This window comes from Manacus vitellinus, unplaced genomic scaffold (genome assembly GCF_001715985.3).
Source record: "Manacus vitellinus isolate BGI_N305 unplaced genomic scaffold, ASM171598v3 scaffold_62_pilon, whole genome shotgun sequence".
NCBI classification, from domain to species: Eukaryota; Metazoa; Chordata; class Aves; order Passeriformes; family Pipridae; genus Manacus; species Manacus vitellinus.
This window is the reverse complement of record NW_021940704.1, coordinates 450,021-470,615: the sequence shown is the minus strand read 5'-3', so window position 1 is coordinate 470,615 and position 20,595 is coordinate 450,021. Positions and strand designations below refer to the sequence as shown.

Sequence of the window (20,595 nt, the reverse complement as noted above, 5' to 3'; positions counted from 1 at the left end):
GAGCCCAGGAGAGACAGCTCTGACAAAGCCATTCCTACTGCAGAGTGATGCATGGGCAGAGAGAAACAGGACAATGTGAGTGACACGGAGCACCAGTGTGGAAGGCCAGCAGTGCTGCAGAGCCAAGTGGGACTTTTCTCTCCTTATTTTGGCTGGAAGTTCAGAGCATCTCAGCCCCCTCCTCCTCCTCCTCCTCGCACACTGTGACAGTGCCTGCCAGCTGCTGGCAGCACACTCGGCCTTGCTGGCACTCACAGAAAGGGCTTCTACTCTCATTTCCTCTTGCCAGATCATCAGGACATTATTGAGGGAGCAAAGAACAAAGCGCTGACGCTGCCTGTAGGAACCACGGGGGTTTGGAAGCACCTTCCCAGTGCCAGAGCTCCAGCTGCTCCGAGATGCAGGTGGTGAAGGACAAGCTGCAGCTCCATGGACAAATCCATTCCAGGTGCTTCGCTGAGGGCAAGCAGTTCCAGCCAGCACAGGCAGCATCCCTCATCCTGCTGCAGCATGCCCACATCCAGCCGCATCCTTGCATCCTGCCACAGCATCCCCACATCCCACCAAAGCATCCTTGCATCCTATCATAGCATCCCACTGCAGCATCCCTGCATACTGTCACAGCATCCCTGCACACCACTGCAGCGTCCCTGCATCCCACCACAGCGTTCCAACATGCTGCTGCAATATCCCCACATCCTGCCAGAGCATCCCACTGGCTGCTGGGCTCAGGGGGTGGCTAAGGGGAGGTGTGGGGAAGGCCGGGGTGCCCAAGGATGAAGCAAACAGCTGTTGTGTTCACTCAGGCACTGGCAAATTCCCCCTGAATCCACACCAGCAATCCCGGCGGCAGCCTAGGATTTTATCCTATGGGAAGGTGGTGGTTCAAGGAACAGCTGCATGCCCTGTTGGCAGGATTAGTGTCACCCAGGCTATTGATGAGACCTGCTTCCATGCTTGGTGTTACCCAGTTCATGAGCCCTGTTACAGGCTCGGTGTCAACCAGCTGAGCCTGGTTTCCATGCTCAGTTTCACCCAGGCTTCCACCAAAAACACCTGCTGCCCCAGTACAGAGAAGCTGGCAGGTCCTCCTGCGTGGAGCCAGCCCAGCAGCCCATGTCTCTTCCCAGTGGCTCCCATGTCTCTTCCCAGTGGCTCCCAGTCATGCCATGCTCCTTCAGACCCTACAGACCCTGGGAATGATCCTTGCATCTTCAATTGTTTGGGACTAAACTCCCCCAGGCAATTCAGCTCCCCTGAGACCTCAGCAATGCTTCCCCCCACACTCATCTCTGTTCCCAGGGTAGTCCCTAGCAAAGGACTCTGGGGTGATCCATGCATCCCATCCCTAGAGCAGGGAGATGCCCCAGGCACCTCCCCCAGCCCCCCATTGGCCCTCACCCACCTCCACTTGCTGGCAGATCTGTATCAGCTTGGCCATCTGGTTTTCCAGTTCGCTGTTGCGTTTAACCAGGTTGGTGAGATTCGTCTCCAGGGTTTGCTGCAGGTCCAGAAATGGGAGAAAGAGGAAAAACATAGAGATCAGCAAAGCTGGAGTGTCCCCAGTCCCCTGCCAGCAACCCTCCATCACCCACCACTGCCTGAGGGAGCAACACTGGAATAACTTTGGGAAAAGGCTCTGGGGTTCCTCGGCAGCTCCTGCCCTCTCTGGTGGGTTGGGCCATGGGAGAGCCACCAAACTCAGCTCTGTGGTGTCACCAGCTTGTGGGGACAGTGTGGGGTGTCTGCTCTTTGGAGAGAAAATTTTGGCTTATTTCATCATCAGTTTTGTCCTGCACAGGGTGAGGGAGACGAACAAGAGCCTGATGAGCCATGGGAGAGAGACATCTCATCTACCAACCACCTCAGCCAGAGCAGTGTAGGCACAGGCCAGGAGAGCTGAGCTGCCCTCACTGTCCTCTCAGTCCCCTGCCATGCTGCCCTTTGCTTGCTGGAGCAGATCTCAACCAGAAGATCACGGTCAGCAGATTTCAGTCAGTGTATCCTGGCCAGTGGATCTCAGCCAGTGGACCACGGTAAGCAGATCTTGGCCAGCAGATCCCCACCAGTGGCTCTCATCCAGTGGATCTGGGCCAGCAGATTACGGGCAGTGGCTCATGGCCAGCAGATCTCTGCCAGCAGATCACAACCCCAGCAGCACAGGGATGCCCGGGGCCTGCTCTGGTGCCCGCAGGCTGCAATACTCCAGGAGCAGAAGGGGATCCAGTGGAGCACGGAGAAAGAGCCCATTTAAGGGGACACTGCTATCCATGGCCATGTGGGGGACGCACAGTCTGTGGGTGTCAATTCCAGGGACGTGGCATTGCTGGTTCCACGTGCTCCGCTAACAGGAATGTTTTATAACAGAGCACTCGCTACCTGTTGCAGTGCTTGTTGGGAAATGATATCCTATTAATATTTTAAACTCCGGGGCTGGAAGAAGATCCCTGAGGTGGTTCATTCATCCTCGGGTAGGAACTGCAGTCCAAGGCTTTGATCCAACTCCAGCAGACCCATAAACACGGCCCCCCTCCGCACACATGGGTAATTGGGGGCTACTGAGCCAGGAGAACTTGAATCACAGGCACAGAGCACAGGCAGAGCACTCATTCCTGAAAAACCACTGGCTCCTAAAATACTCCAAGCTCGTTTGCAACCCTGCAAATTGCCAGCCAAGGGCGGGTGAGGCAGAACACAGGAACAGGCTGGAGAAATGGAATAAAACCCAAGGAGCCTTCGTTATGCAGGAAGGATTCGCAGAGCAGGGCTGTATGGATAATGGAAAAACCAGCTGCTCCCACCCTCCCCTCCTCACAGCCCAATATCATAACATCATTTCACTACAGCACTGAACATTTCACTTGCTAATTACTTCCCTTGTCACCACTTTGGCTGTGCTGAGGTCCCAGCTTTGAACTCGCACCAACCTGCTTTAATGTTCCAGGGTGTGATGGAAGGGGGGGGGGCTGGGGGTACAGCTTTGAAGCACACGAGCCCAAACCCCATTTACAGCTTCCCAAGTTTTCTAGGGGATGGCATCACTCCTCCCATCCATAAACACACACAAATCCTGCGCCTGAGCACCGATCCCTTCATCACACGTCCGCTGTGGTGATGCTGAGGCAGTCAGTGGTGCTTTACTGGTGTCAGCAATGGTTGCACAGCCCCTTGCTGCTCCTCCAGCTCCTCACTGCTCCCACAGCCCTCCCTTGCTGCTCCCCCAGCCCCTCACTGCTCCCCCAGAGCCCCTTGCTGCTCCCCAGCCCTCCTCCACACCCACAGACCCTCACTGCCAACCCCTCTATATTCTAGGAAAACACAGATGGAATGTTTCCATCTGTTCGATGTGCTGAAACAAATAAAATGGGCTCGAAGCCTGGATCACACCAGCTGGTTATTTTGTAGGTGTATATAAATTACAGCAATTACAGGGGTTGGGCTTTAATTGCTTTATAAAACACTCGTCATTTCCCCAAACCTCCACCTTCTGGCCTGAAATAGGTGATTTCGCTACAACTGGGGAGATAAGTGAGAAAAACTGACAAAAAGGGGAGCACCACCATGCCTTTGAGCAGGAGTCACTGTTGCTCCATGGGGCCAAGGGGCCAAGTCACCCAGGGATGATGGGACCAGAGAGGGGATTGCCCAGACACAGGCACTGTGGGACAGACACCCACCCCGAATGTCAAAGATCTGCAGGATCAAACCCTCCTGGAGCTCCAACAGAGCAGCTCAGCAGCTGCACTCCTTTACCTGCCAGTGACCAGATGCACAGTAAATCCATCCACACCCAGCCAGAGGAGCGGAATCACACAGCACGGACCTGCGAGCACCGACGCTCGTATCTGTTCAGCAATGGGCATGATGGGCAACAACTCTGTTTTCCTTTTTCTCCAAATACCCAACAAGCACTTGGACTAAACACGGATTTCTCTGTTTGAAGAAGGCATTAAGGCTGGGGGCTCAAGACAGCTTCAGGAACTACAAATACATGGTGTTCTCCTGGTCCCTGTGCTTCGTCAAACATGATCTTGCCTGCACCTGGCCAGAGCTGCATTCCATGGCTGGTCACCAGCCCATCCACCAGTCTGGAAACCCATCCACCAGCACTGGGAAACACTATCAGCCTTGTGGCTTTAACCATCTGGGAGACAGAGCAGAGCAGGCTCAGAGCCCCAGACAGAGGGGCAGGGACAGGGTCCCTATATGTCACACAGACCCATTGTATGAGGGTGTTCGGAGTGCCCAGAGGTTCAAGTCATGGGAGTCTCAGGTCTCCTCCACCAGTAGGAATCCCTGGGTGCAGGAGGGGTACCTGGAGCTCCATGGAGCTAGGGAAACCCTATAGATGGGAGTTGGGAGTTGAGGGGCTGTGGTCAGTGCTGCTGTCCCTCAGCAGTGCTCTGAGGGGTGAGGGGCTCAGCCTGACATGGCAGCATGGAGGGTTTCCTTTGGCTCCACCTTATCACAGACAGATTTCCACATGTATCTTCACACGGAAAGACAGCCAAAACTGGAGAGTGTTACTTCCAAGGCTTTTCTCATTGCCCCTATTCATCTATAATCACTTCCAGTAATGGAGACAGATCCTTGCCCTGATCCCCCTGCACACCATAAACACAAATCACGTGTGCATCCACAAACCCACGTGCAGGCACACTGGCACCAAGTCAAACCCCCTCCAGAATGCCCTCCATGTGCCAAAGTGGCAGAAAAACTGGTCCCCAGATGCCACCACCATTCACCAGTCTCACCTGGATGGGGCAGGGGACAGGCACCTGCAGCGGCTGGCTGGGATTGCTGCCAGGCTGAGGATGCACAGTTAGGCCCTTCAGGCTGAGGATGTGCTGCCAGGTCCTGGCGCAGGGCAGGATTGCTGCTGGGTGTCCTGTGACCCATTTGGAGCAGCACAAGGAAGCCAAATGTCACCAGGACATTGCTCAGGGCATCTGGAGTCTGCCACAGAGCTCCTAAGGGAGCTGCTCTTATTTCAAAACCACAAAGTTGTTGGTTGCATCCTGTAGCTGCAATGACACTGGAGCCCTGGGAACCTCCACCCATGTCCCTGTTCCTGGCCAAAATGCTGCTCTGCACTAAACTCCCGCCCCAGGCACTTGCTGGCTCTGTGGGGATGAGGGCACCAATGTGGTTCATTTCAGAAATGTTGGGGTGGCTTTCCTGGGAAGCAGCAGCGGGACAGGGTGAGATGCAGGTAGCTCCCACCAGGGTCAGTCCAGCCCCATCTGCTCCGAAGGGATTTTGGAGCAGGACAGTGATGGTGGGGCTGGTACAGCATCATCCCCTCCACTGACAGCTGCCTCCATGCTAACAAATCACAGAATCCTAGAATGGTTTGGGCTTGAAGGGACCTTAAAGCTCATCTCATCCAACCCCTGCCATGGACAGGGACACCTTCCACTAGACCACATTGCTCCAAGCCCCATCCAACCTGGCCTTGAACACTTCCAGGGAAATCCTGGGTGCTGGCAGCAACACACAGCCCCGACCAGGCTCCTCTCCATGGTGGCACCACACAGATGAGGCTCTTCTCAGAGGCCCCCCAGCAGGTCCAGAGCCTGGCAATGCTCCTGTGCCAGCAGATGCTCCCACTCCCACATCCTCTTCCCACAGGCTGGACAGAGGGCTGAACGTGGCACTACCCACAACCAACCCTGGCAGTGGCACATCCCTCTAAAGTGATTCAAACTGAAAAAGGGGAAATTTAGGTTAGATATATGGAAGAAATTCTTGGCTGTGAGGGTGGGGAGGCCCTGGCACAGGTTGCCCAGAGAAGCTGTGGCTGCCCCATCCCTGAAAGCATCCAAGGTCAGGCTGGACAGGGCTTGGAGCAACCTGGGCTAGTGGAAGGTGTCCCTGCCCATGGGAGGGGGTTGGAACAACATGAGCTTTAAGGTTCCTTCCAACACAAACCATTCTGTGATTCCACAATTCTATGTTTAGAATCAATTCCCAGCACCAAGAAAAAAAAATCTTCGGGGAAAAATATGCAAAGCCAGTCAGCTGCTGGGCTTTGCTAAGGAGAATGTCCCCAGACAATGGGACAAGTGACAGAGAGACAGGACTGAGCTGCCATGTGTGACAGTAATGCATTTTAAGTCGCTTTGGAGCCAAACAGGCTGAGTAAGAGCTGAAATCTCTGCCAGTGTTCGGGGCTGCTATCGCCCCACTGGCAGAGCTGACCTAGAAACCGAGCAGCTCACAGTGGCACAGGACTGGTGGTGACTCTGATGGTGCTGAAGAGTCCAGAGCCAGAGCCTGAGCCAAGCAAAGGGGTCCTGGCAGTGACACCCCGGCATGAAGGGGATGGGGAGTGAGGGGATGCACTCGATCAACACACAAGGATGTACCTGAGGGTGCAGTGACATCCCCCCCGTGTCTCCCACTCAGTCAGAGCAATTGAGAGTTGCTCCAAATCTGTTCATTAGGTTTAATCCCTGATGATGTGTCAGGTTTAAATCCTGACTGGCTCTTTCTATGCTCACCTTTGCTTGGAAAACAGATCTGGAGGGAAGTTCCTCAGGGGGAGCAGGGCTGGGGATGTAGGTGACATGGGGACGGGTGTGCCACAGCCAGGGCTCCCTGCCACAGCCAGCATGAGCCCTGTGCTGGGAGTCACCTGTGCTACCCTGGTAAACAGTGCTATAGCAATGTCCCCAGTGCTCAGCCTGGGGTCCTGGGCATCCCCAGCCTGTCCCGTTCACCCCACGCACAGTAAGCACAGGGTTATCTCAGTCTGGCAAGACCTGGGGCTGGATCCTGCTCTCAGTGTGGCAAATCCACCGTTTCAGTGGCCATGCTTCAATTTGTAACGAGATGAAAGAAAAGAAGGAACTGTCAGGAACCCAGAGGAGCAGCTGGGCTGGGCTGAGCAGGGACTGGGGGCAGAGGCAGGTGGGTGGGATCCGTGCTCCTCCACGCAGCATTCCAGTGCGGGCTGCATCAGCACTTAACTGTGTCTAGTGTCTCCTTGGGAATTTAAATTGAGGAGAGAAAAATAAAAGCAGAAAACCCCGAGTAAACAGGGTGAGCTGACTGTGTGATTTGCAGCCCTTGCATGTGCCGCTGCCTAATCAGCACATCCTGGATTTGTGTCTTGTCGGCTCTTCTGGAGCATCTTCTCTTGGGCTGAGCCGACCAGCATTGCCTGAACCCTCTCGGTTTTGGGGAGCAAACCCCTTGTCTATCCCACCACATGGGCTAAGAGTACACCCCGGGTCTGTCATGCAGCCCCCTTGTGCCAGCTGGGTGTCACTCATACCCCCACTCCCCAGGGACACCACGTTCCCAGCAGCTACAGCACTTAATTACTGGATGATCCCCAAACCAGCCTAATGAGCAGAGGAAACTAGGCAGAAATCTGCTGAGCCTGTACCAGAGCAGGTGTGTCCCTGCAGTGGGCATGGGGCTGCAGGGACCTGGGGATAGTGACCCCAAAGTGTCACTGCTGCAGACACTGCTCCTGCTTCCCAGCCTGCTGCCCCCATCCCCTGCCCTGCAGTGGAGGGGGAGTCAAGGGCAGACCCCAGTGTGGTCCACATGTCCCAGGTCCCACCTCGTACCCTCACCACGAGCCATCACATGCTCTGGGTGCCTCACTGACACAAGCCATTGACTGGATGTGACGTGAGGGGACCCCAGTGCATGTACACACAGACAGTCACTCAAGCCACAGGGCAACTGCAAAGCACCAGCAGCAAATTGCTTTGTTAGGGCAGGAGATCTGATGCCAGAGTCACAGAGTTAAGGACGAAGATGTGATGGCAGGAGCCAGTCCTTCCCTTGGATACACCAAGGGACCAGAGGAAGCAAGAGAAGTGGCAAGGGCCTCTTCCCGAGCTCTGCCCAGGTGTTCTGCTGCCCTGTCCCTAGTCCATGGCACTAATGGCACCTCAGTGGTGCAGGGCTGCTGGGTCGGGGAGTGGGAAAGCTACCCTCACAGCAATGAGAACAGTTTGTTTATCCTCCTCAGGAAATTCCTCTCCTCCCGCCACTTGGACAGGCTCTGGATTTTGGCAGGATGGGAGGGAGTATGGGAACAGTACTGGCACTGCTCGTAAGGAGAGTTACACAGAGGTGGTTCATCACCACTGAGGCACCACCATGCAGCAGCTCTGCCAGGGTCCCGCTCCTCCTGTTGCTGGTGATACAGTTCTTGTCCACTGAAGAGGACAGCACGAGGGTCCAGCTGCACAGACACGTCTGTCTGAAGCTCAGCACATTCCTGGAGCTCAGCCCTCTGGACAGGGCACAGGGCCAGAGCTCTGCACTGTCACACTGCCGCCAGGTCCAGGACCATCCCCAGCATCACTCATCCCTCTGGAAAGGGCACATGGCCAGAGTTCCGCACAGCCATGCTGCTACCAGGTCTGGGATCGTTCCCAGCACCCCCCCCATCCCTGTGGCACAACCTCACACACCACAGAGACACAACCGAAGCACATCCTCAACCACAGGGGAGACCTCAGCTTCTCCTGACACAAACACAGAGCTCCTGCCTTCCTCAGGTACATCTTAACTAAAGAAACGACAGGGACAGAAATGGCTGCAGGTAAAACTCGCTGCCTGCCGACGGGAGCAACCCAGGGTCCCACTCACCTCCTCCTGATGCCTCACTTTTCAGCCTCTGGTCCGCAGGAATGTGACCAAATGCTCCTGCTCCTACAGACAACCTGAGGATCGGGGTGGGGAGCGCTGCTAATTCTCCTGTAAATCAAAGCTGTCCTGCACAGTTCCAAGGGGGGAAAAAAATCACATGAACTAGTTTAATGCTGTCATTTCTCCAAAGCCGTTGATTAGTTGCAGACCCAGTCTGAGCATTGTTTTGGCAAGGTTTGCGTCTGGCTGCCTGATGCAGCTCCAGGGTGCACGTTCCCTGTTTGCTTCTGTCCCTGCACTACTTAACAGCAACAAGGGCTTTGCTTCCGAAAACATCCCTTCAGGCAAAACCCTGGAAGAGCTCAAACACCTGCAAGTCCTTGGCATGGGCCGTCCTCCTCACCGCAGGGAGAAGAGGAATGGCTGGCAGTGGTGGAGAACCTCTGCCGCTGGAGCTCGGCCGCGCAAGTGTGTCTCCCACGGAACGAGCTGTTCCCTGGCAAGCCACGCTGGGCTGTTTTCCTGGATAAGATGAGAAGAAGGACAAGAACAAGGGAGCTGACACCCTCCCTGTTACAGGGTGACCAGACCTTCTCCTACATCACCACAAGAGTGCGGGTCTGTCAGTAAGTCAGCACGAGGGAGAAGCCTGTCAAAGTACAGAACGTTTCTGCAGCTTCCAGGCTTGTCCTGGGAGCTGGAGGGGAAAACCAGGAGCTGCCCAAAGGCAAGCTCAGCTTCCACACTTCACCAAATACACATCCAGCAGAGGCTGGTTCCCTTCATTACTGTTAAAGGGCACACCAGAGCTGCATTTGGATGGTCTCTCTCCTGCATCCTTCATTGCCAATCAAGATATCTTGGCATGGATCCTGACACTCACCTCCAGGCCATGGAGAGACACGACACGTAGCAGCTCACCCTCTGGACCCCAACTCCTCTGGCTGTCAGAAGGCACACATGAGGCACATGGCTGTGGGAGCACCACAGCATCCCTTCCCAGCCTCACGGGTGGGATAACTCCTGCCACGTGGCAGTGGGTCTCACAGGACATCCAACAGCCTGAGGAGGACATTTTTATGCCACCTGCTTCCACAGCCAGCTCTGCACTACCTGCTGCCTCAGTGGGTACAATGGGCAGAGGGTGCCAGCAGCATTCAGCTACCCAAGGCAGCTGTTTGCATCTGAGTTGGTGTCCCCCCCATTCTCCCAACACTCACCAGAACCAGTGAACCCCAGAATGGTTTGGGCTGGGAGGGACCTTAAAGCTCATCCAGCTCCACCCCTTGCCATGGGAGGGTCTACTAGACCAGGTTGCTCCAAGCCCCACCCACCCTGGCCTTGAACTCTTGCAGGGATGGGGCAGCCACAGCTTCTCTGGGCATCAGAGTGGTTCACCATGGCAGAAATGCGTAATGGCTGATTTAGGCCATTCAGTCATTACATCCTTTAATCTTTCCAAAGCAATTCTTCTCCTCTTGGATATTATCCTGGTTTTCTGTAACATCACAGCGGTGTTGAAAATTGTTTAAATATTTTATTAAATTCGTCCTGACTGTGACAAGCCAGTTTTCATTCCTGAAGTCATCTAAGCATGATCCGCTTGTCTGAGCTGTCCTAGTTAAACACTCTGAGATTTTACTCCCCAGTTCAGGCCATGTGTTTTTCAGCTTAAAAGAATGTGATTTTCAGACATCTTATTAAATGTGCTACATTTGGTATTAAAAATTCCCAAACTACGGTGAGGCCTGAGGTTATTTGCAGATTTTCTACTATTTTTATTTATTCCTTTAGAAAGACAGAGCGGAAGGAAAATATTTCCACTGCTCCAAGCAATGCCTTTTCCAGGAATTTTCCTCTGGTGAGTAATTCCCAGTTCCTTCCAAACCAGGAGGTCTAGAGGGGTGATTTCCTGATGGGGTGGAAGGGTTGGGGAAAAACCTCCCCACCCTCCCACCTCTGAGCCCTCCATGGGATGGGTGATGGTGAGTGAAAGGAGTTGGTGCTGGAAGCAGCCCCAGAGCCTCCTGGCCGCTCTGGTCTCCCCATGCTGGCCCTAAAAATCCCCAGGGCTCATCTTGAGAGAAACCCTGGAAGCAGCTCTGTTGTCCTTATGGGAGCCAAGCATCACTGGTATCCCTGCTTCCCTGAGAAATCCCTTCTGTTGGAAAAGTAAGCAATAATAATGATCCTGTTTTATTCTGCCACAGTGATGAAACCATAAAAATTGAGGACAGAGGACAAAAACAAAGAAAGAAGACAGCGCAAATGTCCACCTGCTTCTTCAGTCTCAGCCTTCCAGCCTTCTGTCCTCTCGGGTTTCCGTCTCTCCTGTACTGCAAAAGGGACTCAGTTATCGCCCTTTTGGGTCATTGTGGCCTCTCTGATGACACCCAAAGCCCTCTCTGCACGGAAGGATTGCTCTGTGGAAGCTGCAAGGGAACAAGCTCCTTCCACCTCTTGGGGATCCTGCTGCAGGTCCTGTATCAGAGCTGGAAGATCTGAGCACTGGCAGCAGTGCAGATTCTTCCCGAAATCCTCAGTGTCCTAAAGACACCAGGTGAACGAATCCCCACTGCACACCCTGCCAGATCTGGGGGCTGCAAGACCCTTGTGGCTAGATGGCTCACACGGTCCCACGCCCAGAGAGCTCCCCCAGCGACCCCCATGGGAAAGAGGCCCAGCTGAGCCCCGGGGCAAGGTCAGGCAGGAGTCACCCACAGCCCTAGGAAGGCAGAGATTCCAAAGGATGAGCACAACTCACAGCCTCAGATGCGGAGCAACAACCTCAGACACGGGGAAGGATTAGAAACAGAACAGACTAAGCGCCTGGAGGAGCTGTGGGAAGGCAGAGGGATAACCAGAGGACAAAACAACAACAACACAGCTCGAGGAGAGATCAGACCATGAGGAAACATCCTGAGAGCTCCCCTGTTTCACAGCTGAGGATGGACCATCAGGCACAAGGCAGCACCACGGCTTTGAAGCCTAAGTGAACAAAATCCTTTCAAAGTATAAAAGATAGATAATGCTTCATTCCATAAATATGTATACCCTTGTGAAAGAGCTGACTAGTGGAAGGAAGATGCCTCTTTTGAAGGGGTCCTATGAATACACAGTAGGTAAAGAACACCATAAAAGTTATCCTCCAAAGAGGGAAAGGGAAAAGGAAGGGGAAGGGAAGGAGATGACACCAACTCCAGTAAGCACAAGTCTCCACGGGCTCACTAATGACACTGCAATCATGTTAACTGCTCTTGCTGCAGGTAACTGTCTGGTTGTGAAGAGCCCTTTGGAATACTCCTATAGGTGTGTGAGAATCTCAGGCAGAGATGGGATTTCCAGGGAAAAAAGTCTGACACATACTGATCTGAGGCACATGGGTATGTCAGAATAGCAGAAGAATCAGTGTCACCAACAATTACTAAAGGCAGAAGAGGACAAACTGAAAGAGCATCAACAAACACTTCTTCCATTAGAGTTTCCCAACCCTTTACTCCTTTCAGGCTGTCCAAGTGATTCAAAACTAGGAAAGCTCCATTAGGCAAAACCTCGTGATGTGTGATGCGTCCCCAGGAGCCACAGGACCATCCTGTGAGCACCAGGGACATCTGACTCAGGGCATGGCTTGAATTCCACAGGATCCAACAGCCTTTCTGAGCAGCAATACCACCTCAGGAGCACAAACACCCATCTGAGGCTGCTAAAGGATATCTAGGATGTGTCACGTCATTTACGCAAATTCCCGTTTGCACTTATTAAACAACCAAGTGTCTGTGGCAGAAACGAAGAGATGGAATTCAAAGGGAACACACTGAACAAGGAGTTTAGTGCTAGAGAGAAACTCATGGAAGATTCATACATTCCCAAGGAACATCTGGTTCCATTCAACATCGAAAAAGCCGCTTTGCGATTTTCACCAGATAACAGGCTTATCAAAGATTCACTAATCACTTCATTCAATTCCTACCTCACCTCCCAAACCAAACTAGCAAAATTCAAGCAAAAAGTAAGGAAGAATCCCAGGGAAGGTACCTGTTCCCCCCCTCCTTGCTGCCTGGGCTGCACATCAGGATTGAGATCCGGTTGCTCCCAAACTGAATGGGAAACACAAAAAGTGGCTGCAAAGCAGAATTCACGCCTGAACACCAGGGAGAAATGGTTTGAATTACAAACACAAAATTAGCTAGAGTGAAGCTAAAGCTCCTGCATTTCAATTTATGGCAGGAAATGCATGGAATTCTGCAGAGATCAGTCAGACCTGGCACCAGAGGTCAGGAACAAGTGATGGGGTGATACCAAGCCAAGGGGAGCCTGACTCATGCTGTGAGCAGGACACAACATTCAATTTTACTGAGCCAAAACACTGTACATATATATAATATATAATATATATATAAAATATTAATTGCCAATAAATGCATAAATTGTATCTGCAAATGGCTTGGCCTCCAGCCCACTTGTTTGTCCCAGCCCGGGGGTTTATTTGGTGTCTCATTCTCCTCAGTGCTTCTACTGTTTCCATCACCACCTCACTGCTACCTGCCACAGCACTGGCACCCACCTCCTGTCTCCATGGATTATTTCTGCCAGTTCCTCCATCTGGGAGCTGCAAACAGGCAGAGCTTGAAATCAGACAATCTGTGCTGGAAGGGCTCAGAGCTGGAGGCAGACGAGGAGTGAGGACTGAGGAGGAGGAGGAAGAGATTGCACTGGGTGACAGTGACCAAGGATAGGGAGAGATTGGCCTACGGGAAGAGCTCAGTGAAAAACCCAAAGGGAAGGAAACCTCCCTGCCTGCACCCATCTCCAGGACTGTGACACCCATCTCGGGCTGTGACACCCATGTTCAGGGCTGTGACACCCATCTTTGGGGCTGCAATAACCATCTCCAGGTCTGTGATACCCATCCCACCTCTGTGGTGCATCAGAATCACCTGCCCAAGGGAGCCCCCCCTGAGCTCCCTCCCGGCAGGGCACAGGGCAGGTGAGTCATTGCCAACACTCCTGAAATATTTACTCCCACTGCCCCCCCCCCTTTTTCATACCCTTCCACCCTCACACCCCCAATCAGGGACCCGTGCTGCAGAGGGGGCACCAAGCTGCCTGCCAACGACTGATAAGGGAATACAGAGCCCACACTCCGGTGCCTTCCCTCTCCCGGCGTACCCTGAAAACTCAGCTTCCAGCTCCGAGGATCAAACAAGCAGATCAAACACTCCAGCAGCTGGGTTTTAATTCCCTGTTGATCCAACTCCTGTGCACACTCAGGAGCCTTTTTTATTCCTTCCCCCATCTCTGCAGAAGCAGCTGGAGGAGCTGGAGCCATGGGACAGTGCACTGAGGCAGGAACAGCAGGTGGGAGAATGTCAGGAATCACACACATCTCTTTACCTGTTACATATTGAAGGATTTCTCTCAGTTTAAAACTTTTTCCAGGAGCTGGATGGGAGGGCAGCATGGATGGGCTGGCCCCAGGGTACAGGGTACATGGGAGTAAGCAGGGACCCTCCCCAGAATCAGTCATTTGTATCCATCTTCCCTGTCCCCCTATGGACACAGTGGGCAGCAGGAGGTGGGTGGATGGTCTTTTCCCACAGCCTGGCTGTTGCAGCCATCAGCTCCTGGGCCAGCTACTCATGGGAGAACAAGAAAACCTTGTTAGTGGGCAATGCTGCAGGATAAAAGATGGAAAAGCTCCCTTAAAGCCAACTTCTCTACACTTCAGCTACTTTTTTTCCTCAAATTTTAAGTATTTAAGCTCTTGGCAGAGGAGGAAGAAGAGGCAGAAGACCAGAGAAGCTTCTGCAGATGCCAAAGATCTACTTGCCTTATTTTTGGGGGCACGACCTTCCAAGGGTCCCCTTCCTTCCGAGGGAGAGCCTGACAGACAGGAGGTTCCCAAGATGGGGAAGATTTCCCAGAGAAACATCCCTAGGAAAGATGCACCACTTGGTGGCATCACTCTCAAAAGCCTGGGCACGTGGGGACATTTTGCTAATGAGGATCACAGCGATTAGGAACATCAAATTATCTTCCGAAGCACACAACAAACAATGCTAATGGTGGGATAATGTCAGGCAGAATCACACTGGATTGGAACAGCACTGATAGCACATGTTAAGCAGACATATAATTAGCACTGTGGCGTCTCAATAATATTAATAAAGGGCTGCTAATTAGGCTGATATAAATAGTGAGATTAATTGCCACGAAACGTCAGGGTCTGAAAGGCAGCCCCAAATCTTGCACTTTTTGTCAGCACTCGGGCACCAGGGGCATAGGAGACAGCACCCAGCACCGATGGCATCCAGTGGCTCCTGGTGGCACCTGGCAGCACCCAGAAGCTCCTGGTGGCACCCAGCAGCACCCGACCCTGATGCAGGGAGCTGTCATGGGGCAGGCAGCAGTGGCAGGAAGGTACAGCCCAGCACTGAGTGATATGAAGTCCTCTCGATCCAGAAGATGCCTGAACACCAAGGACAGCTGGGATGATCCTGGAGCATGTCCCCACACAGCCCTGGCAGCCTCGTTTGCTCTGGATTGACAACAGAACAGCCTGTCTGCAGGAAATAACAGCTACTTTCCCTTAATACCCTGAAGACAGATGAGAGCAGCATTGGAAACCATTGAGGAAAACGTTCCTCCATTGGGGCTTTGCTATGCTCCTGCTCATGGGAGCAAGAAGTGCCTCCAAGGCTGGTTTAGAAACAAACATCCCAGTGCTGGGAAAGGCAAGACAGGGATGAATGGGGACAATTAAGCCCAATGTGCCCCCTGGGAGACCTCCTCTCTCCTGCCACAAGGATGCTGCACTTGGCAAGGGGCTGGTGAGGAGCAGCACCAGGGACAGGCCAGAGGGTGACACCACAACCAGGATCTCCCGTCCTCACCTCTCCTGGCAGAAGAACAAATTCGGATGGAAAAACTAGGAGGAGCTGGGCAGAAGGGGTGGGTCCTTTCCAACTCGGATATTCTGTGATCCTATGAAGCATAAAGCCCACGGAGGCTGCTGCTGCCTGAATAACCTCCTCCTCCCAAACTCCTACTTCCTGCGGGATGTGCCTGCGCCGAACCAACTTTTCCACTTTCCCAGCAGCAGCGTGTGAGAGCCGCCGGGGGCACGTTCACCTCCGCGCTCAGCCGGGCCATCCCACACTTCTCGGGGAACTTGCCCTGAGTTTCTCCCTGGTCTGGCTCTGAGCCACACCGAGGCGAGAGGGAGATGCTTGGCTGGGCGAGCTCTGAGGGTGCTCCGGGCTCCCTGCTCCAGCACCTGGCTGCGGGGGCAGCAGGCAAGATCATGGGAACGCCGAAAGCCAAGCGCAGGGCGCGCTCCCGGCTCCCACCCAGCCGGCCCAGCCATGCCCGTGCTGGCAGGTCACGGAGCGAGGGAGGACACAAACCCTCGGGTTTCTCTTGGAAGCACAATCGATGCGCCAACAACTGCCTGGGATGGGGCTTATTTTGGCTGATTTGTTGCTTATGTAAAGCCACGGTGAGACTGTTCAAACCAGGCTGGAGATGTTGAGATAGACGCACACACGGTACAAACTCAGCCTCAGGGTGAACACGCTGACGCTGGAGAAGGCTTTAACTCCTTGTGCAGACACAAGTCCCAATCCTTCTGCCTTTCTTCCCTTTGTTGTTTTGCTGCTGGAAAAGCTAACAAAATCCCTAAACAGTCCAAAAAGTCATCAAAATCATCACCAAGCAACGGCACAAACGGCATTTTTGGAGTTTCTACTGCGGCCAGAGCCTTGGCGCTGCCTGGGGACCCCCTTTGCCCCTGGAACACGTGGGGTGATACAGGGGACCTTCCAGAGATGTGGAAGGGACAGTGCACTTCCAAAGCCTTTGTATCCCAGAGTCCCACCAACTGGTGCTGTGGTTGCTGCAGAAATCCTGGGCAAGCAAAGCCAACACACTTCCCTTGGCACAGCCAGGGCACCGCTGGTGACTCCGACGGGTCAAGCCCCACAGCAGCACAGGGGTCTGAGCCCACAGCCTCCTCCAGCACATCCCAGCATGCTCCCAGGCTGCCCCAGCACAGCGCCAACTTATCCAGCAGATCTCAGGCACCGGCCCCATGGATTACACAAGCACCAGAGTCTTACGGGAACAGGCACGAGAGAAAATGCCTGAACAGGTTTTCCCTCCTGGAGCAAACATCCCTGCCCTCTGCGGCTGCCCTGGGGCCGGAGACACAGTATGGAGCTGGCAGGTGCCCCAAAGTGCCTGAAGGCAGCGGGTTTGGGCAGTGAAGAGGGAGCCCATGTGCCCAGCCAGGCCTTCGGCCAGCCCTGCTGCCCTCCTCATCCCCTCAAACTCACGACCCTGTGCCAGCTGGACATGGATGTGGAGCATCCCGGGAGCTCCCTACCCTGTGCTGTGCCGCTGGATGGGCACTGCCCAAGCCTCCCTGCAGACCACCTTGAGAAGCAAGGCCAGGAATCAACCCAAGGCAGACTTTTCCAAAAGTTACAACATCTGGGAAGCGCAGAGGGGAGGGACTGCTGGAGCCTTCACGCCGAGCACAGGGTAAGTGCTCATGCCAAAACCTGCTCCAGCTGCTTCAAACTTGGCTAAAGCTGCACCCAGTGAAGTGCAAAGCTCCCACCAGCCCTTTTTTGCTCCTCGAGAAAAAACTCATCCATTCCTGGTACAAGGAAAAATTCTCTCCTCTGCACTAGGAAGGAAAGCCTTAAATTTCTAGTTATTTCCCCAGAAAACTCAAAGGCTTGGTGGGCTCAGTCAGGGTTGAAGTTTGGGGGAAGGGTGAGCTATTCTGGAAAAAACCCAAATGTACCAAAGTGACAAGCTGCTGCGAGGCCTTGGAGCATTCCCAGGGACTTCTTGTGAGCCGCCCCAGAGCCCTCACCCCAAATACAGTAGCCCCACCCTGTGCCACTCCAGTACTACTCCAGTGCCACCACCGTCCTCCCCAGCCATTCTCAGCTTGCCCTTTTCTCCTTTCCAAAAAACCCCCAAACAACCCCAGGAATCCAAAAGCCCACACAGAGTCACACAGAAGTGTTTAGGTTGGAAAAGCCCTCTAAGACCATTGAGCCCAATCGTTCCCTCAAGCACTGCCAAGGCCACTAAGCCACGTCCCCAAGTGCCACATCCACGCATTTGTTAAATCCCCACAGGGATGGGTACTCCACCCTGAGCAAAGCCCTTTTACACTGGAAAATGTCACCCTGAAGAGCTGGGATTTGGTGAGGTTACTGGCGACACCATGGACTAAAGGGACATGGCACAACTGGCCTGACAGCACTCACTGCTGCAGCCCCGGGGCACGTGGAGAGGGCAAATGCCTCTGTACTGGTGGCAAATGCCTCCTGCCCAACGTGCAGCCAGAGCAGAGCTGCAGGGCTACAATCCAGAGCTTTCCATAACTCTGCTGAAGCTCCACGACACAGAGAAGCGTTAACTGAGGGGCAGGTGAGAGTCCAGAATAACCACAGAGCAAATTCTGGGCTTGGACCCGCAGCTGGGCTGACAGAACCTGGTAATGCAACAAACAGACCTTAAACTCCTCAAAAAAGCACATGGAAGCATGCCATAGCTACGTGGAGCTTGGGGAAGCACGAACCCCTGTCGGGTTCAGCCCCCTCTCTGCCTGCCAGCCCCTCACAGCCTGTGTCCGAGGGCTGAAATTGGATTAAGCCTCGTGCTCTCTCACCCACCCCACCCTGTACCCCAGCCCCTGCACTCGATCACCTGCAGCCCAGCGTCCCCTGGACCATGAGGTTTACAGAAAACCATGAGATTTACAGAAAACCAGTGATGGTGTTCTCTGCTTCTGGCCTTCTGAGTCACTGAAGGGCACAAAGCTGGTATTTAAGACCAAACTGAGCTCCTACAGTCCCAGGATTCCTCTGCCTGCTGAATTAAGGATAACAGATGCCCTGAAAGGGGGGGAGCAGAGTGTGATCCAGCTGGTGGTGAACCCCCCACCAACTGCAGATTATGCCCAGTGCTGGTTTGGGTAACACAGATACATTTCATGATGACTGGCACCCCCGTTCTAGCACTACGGGTATGGTGCCCACCAAAAAAGCCCAGCTGAGCCTGGACACTGCCGAGACCTGATCTGCTCCATGCTGAGAACCCTGCACTGATCACAACCAGAGCAGCGTTTCAGGTACAGCTTCCCCCCTGAGCACCTGGGGAGCCCCAAGGGCACACGATGGGTCACACTCCGAATCTGCTGGGGCCAGCTGCCAGCAGCCACAGTAATGGGGAGAGTCCCTGCAGGGAGCAGATCTCTGCATTGTCACCAGTGGGAAAGGCCCCGGGATAAGGCAGCGTGGCCAACAGCTCTGTTCTTCCATTCACCTCCATCCCTGATCCAACACCAGTCACCCCACACTGCACACCTTCCCTGCCTTATCTCCCAGCCAGGTATGATGCTCTCCAGCACCTGCTCCAGAGGGTTTCCCTTCAGTCCAGGCTTACCTTGACAAAGTATGATTCTAAAGCTGTGCTCTGAGTGCTCAGCAAAGCTCTGCCATCAGCACAGCCCTCACCTGCACACCTGCCAAAGCCCCTTGCAGGCAGCAGGCTCTTCGCTGCCTGTCGCAGTCTGCAGTGCTGGGCTGGGTGAGCTCATCACTTCCTTTTGAGCTCACCCCCCAAATCCAGCTGGTTACTTCCAAGGCACAGGGAAGCAGAAAGGAAATGCATTTGCTCTATGGCCCAACTGGTAAAGGGGAGCCTGAAGCATCATGGGCCACCCACAGACCCTCGGGGTGGGTGTCGAGGGGCAGCGTGGGCACCACTCCCTCCTTACACATGCAGACCTTCTCCCCACACACAAGGCTTCTCAGTGTGGACCAAGAGCATCCAGCTGCTTTTCCCTGAACGACATTGGGGCCAAGCTGGAGTGGGCGTTGCTGGGGTGCAGCAAGGGTGCTCTCAAGGGGTGAGCAGCAGCCCCCAGGCAGACCCTGCCCCACAGCCCCCTGCCCAGCATCTCGCCTGCCCAGTGCAGGCATCAGTTCTGTCCTGGTGAGTCAGAGCCCGAGGGAGTCATGAGGCTGGCTGGAAAATACCAAGAGTTCCAGAAAATAAACAAACACCTCGTGGGTTCGCTTTGTTTGCCTCCTGCTTTTTTTTTTTTTCCATGCCTTTGGAGTGGATTTGAGTCAGCGTTTGAGCTTCTCTCCAAAGTCTCAGCATAACACACATACCAGCTCTGGGATGTTTGATTTGATGTGACAGCTGAGGCTCTCACATCCCGTCTCCTCCCAAAGCAGGGGCTTCCCAACCCTCCCTGATAACTGGGATGGCACTTTAACCAGTGGCATCCTTCACCCCAGCTGCAGTCCCACTGGGACCTGGCTTGGTGGGCAGCTGATTGGCATCACCAGCACAGGGAGCGACTCAAGGCACTTCCATGGAGCATCCAGGATCCTGGGGTTCTGGGATGACTCCCAAAGCCAATGGGCAGGGAGAGACCATCTGGGAAGCCTGAAGACTCCTGCAGCACCTCCCAGAGAAGTTCAGCAACACCTCAGGAGGACTATGCACATGGAAGGTACAACAGGAGCTCCCACATTCAGGAAAATCACAGCCACACCTCTTCACACCCTTTGCCACTGCAGCAGGAGCTTGGCTGCATCAGTCAAGGTACCCAGGAGGCTTTCTGCAGCAGATCCTGAGTTCTCATCATGTAAGGCTGGCACAGGAGTCCTGCTCCCTGCCCCTTCCTCTGCTCACTCCTGATCACTCCCAGCCCCTTCCCTGCCTGTTCCCTCTGCCCACTCTCGGCCCTTCCCTCTGCTTGCTCCTGGCCCCTTTCTTGCCTGCTTCCTGCCCTCTCCCAGCCCAATCCCCCTATACACTTCTGGCCCCTTCCCTGCCCACTCCCCCTGCCCGCTCCTGGCCCCATCCTGCTCCAGCAGCCCCTTTCCTGCACATCCACCCATGGGTCAAAAGACTCTTTCAACACTGAGCAGTGTCAAGGCACAA

The 20,595-nt window shown here is 54.1% G+C and overlaps 1 protein-coding gene across 2 annotated transcripts in view; it reads right to left on the bottom strand.

The window, feature by feature from the left end:
• LOC103754932 (probable E3 ubiquitin-protein ligase MID2) overlaps positions 1–20,595 on the bottom strand; it is a 66,466-nt gene that overhangs the window by 21,237 nt on the left and 24,634 nt on the right. For both annotated transcript variants that reach the window (XM_029963769.1, XM_008920812.4), the window contains exon 3: positions 1,406–1,501. In XM_029963769.1, coding sequence (XP_029819629.1) covers positions 1,406–1,501 — 96 coding nt within the window. The remainder of the gene's footprint in view (positions 1–1,405; positions 1,502–20,595) is intronic.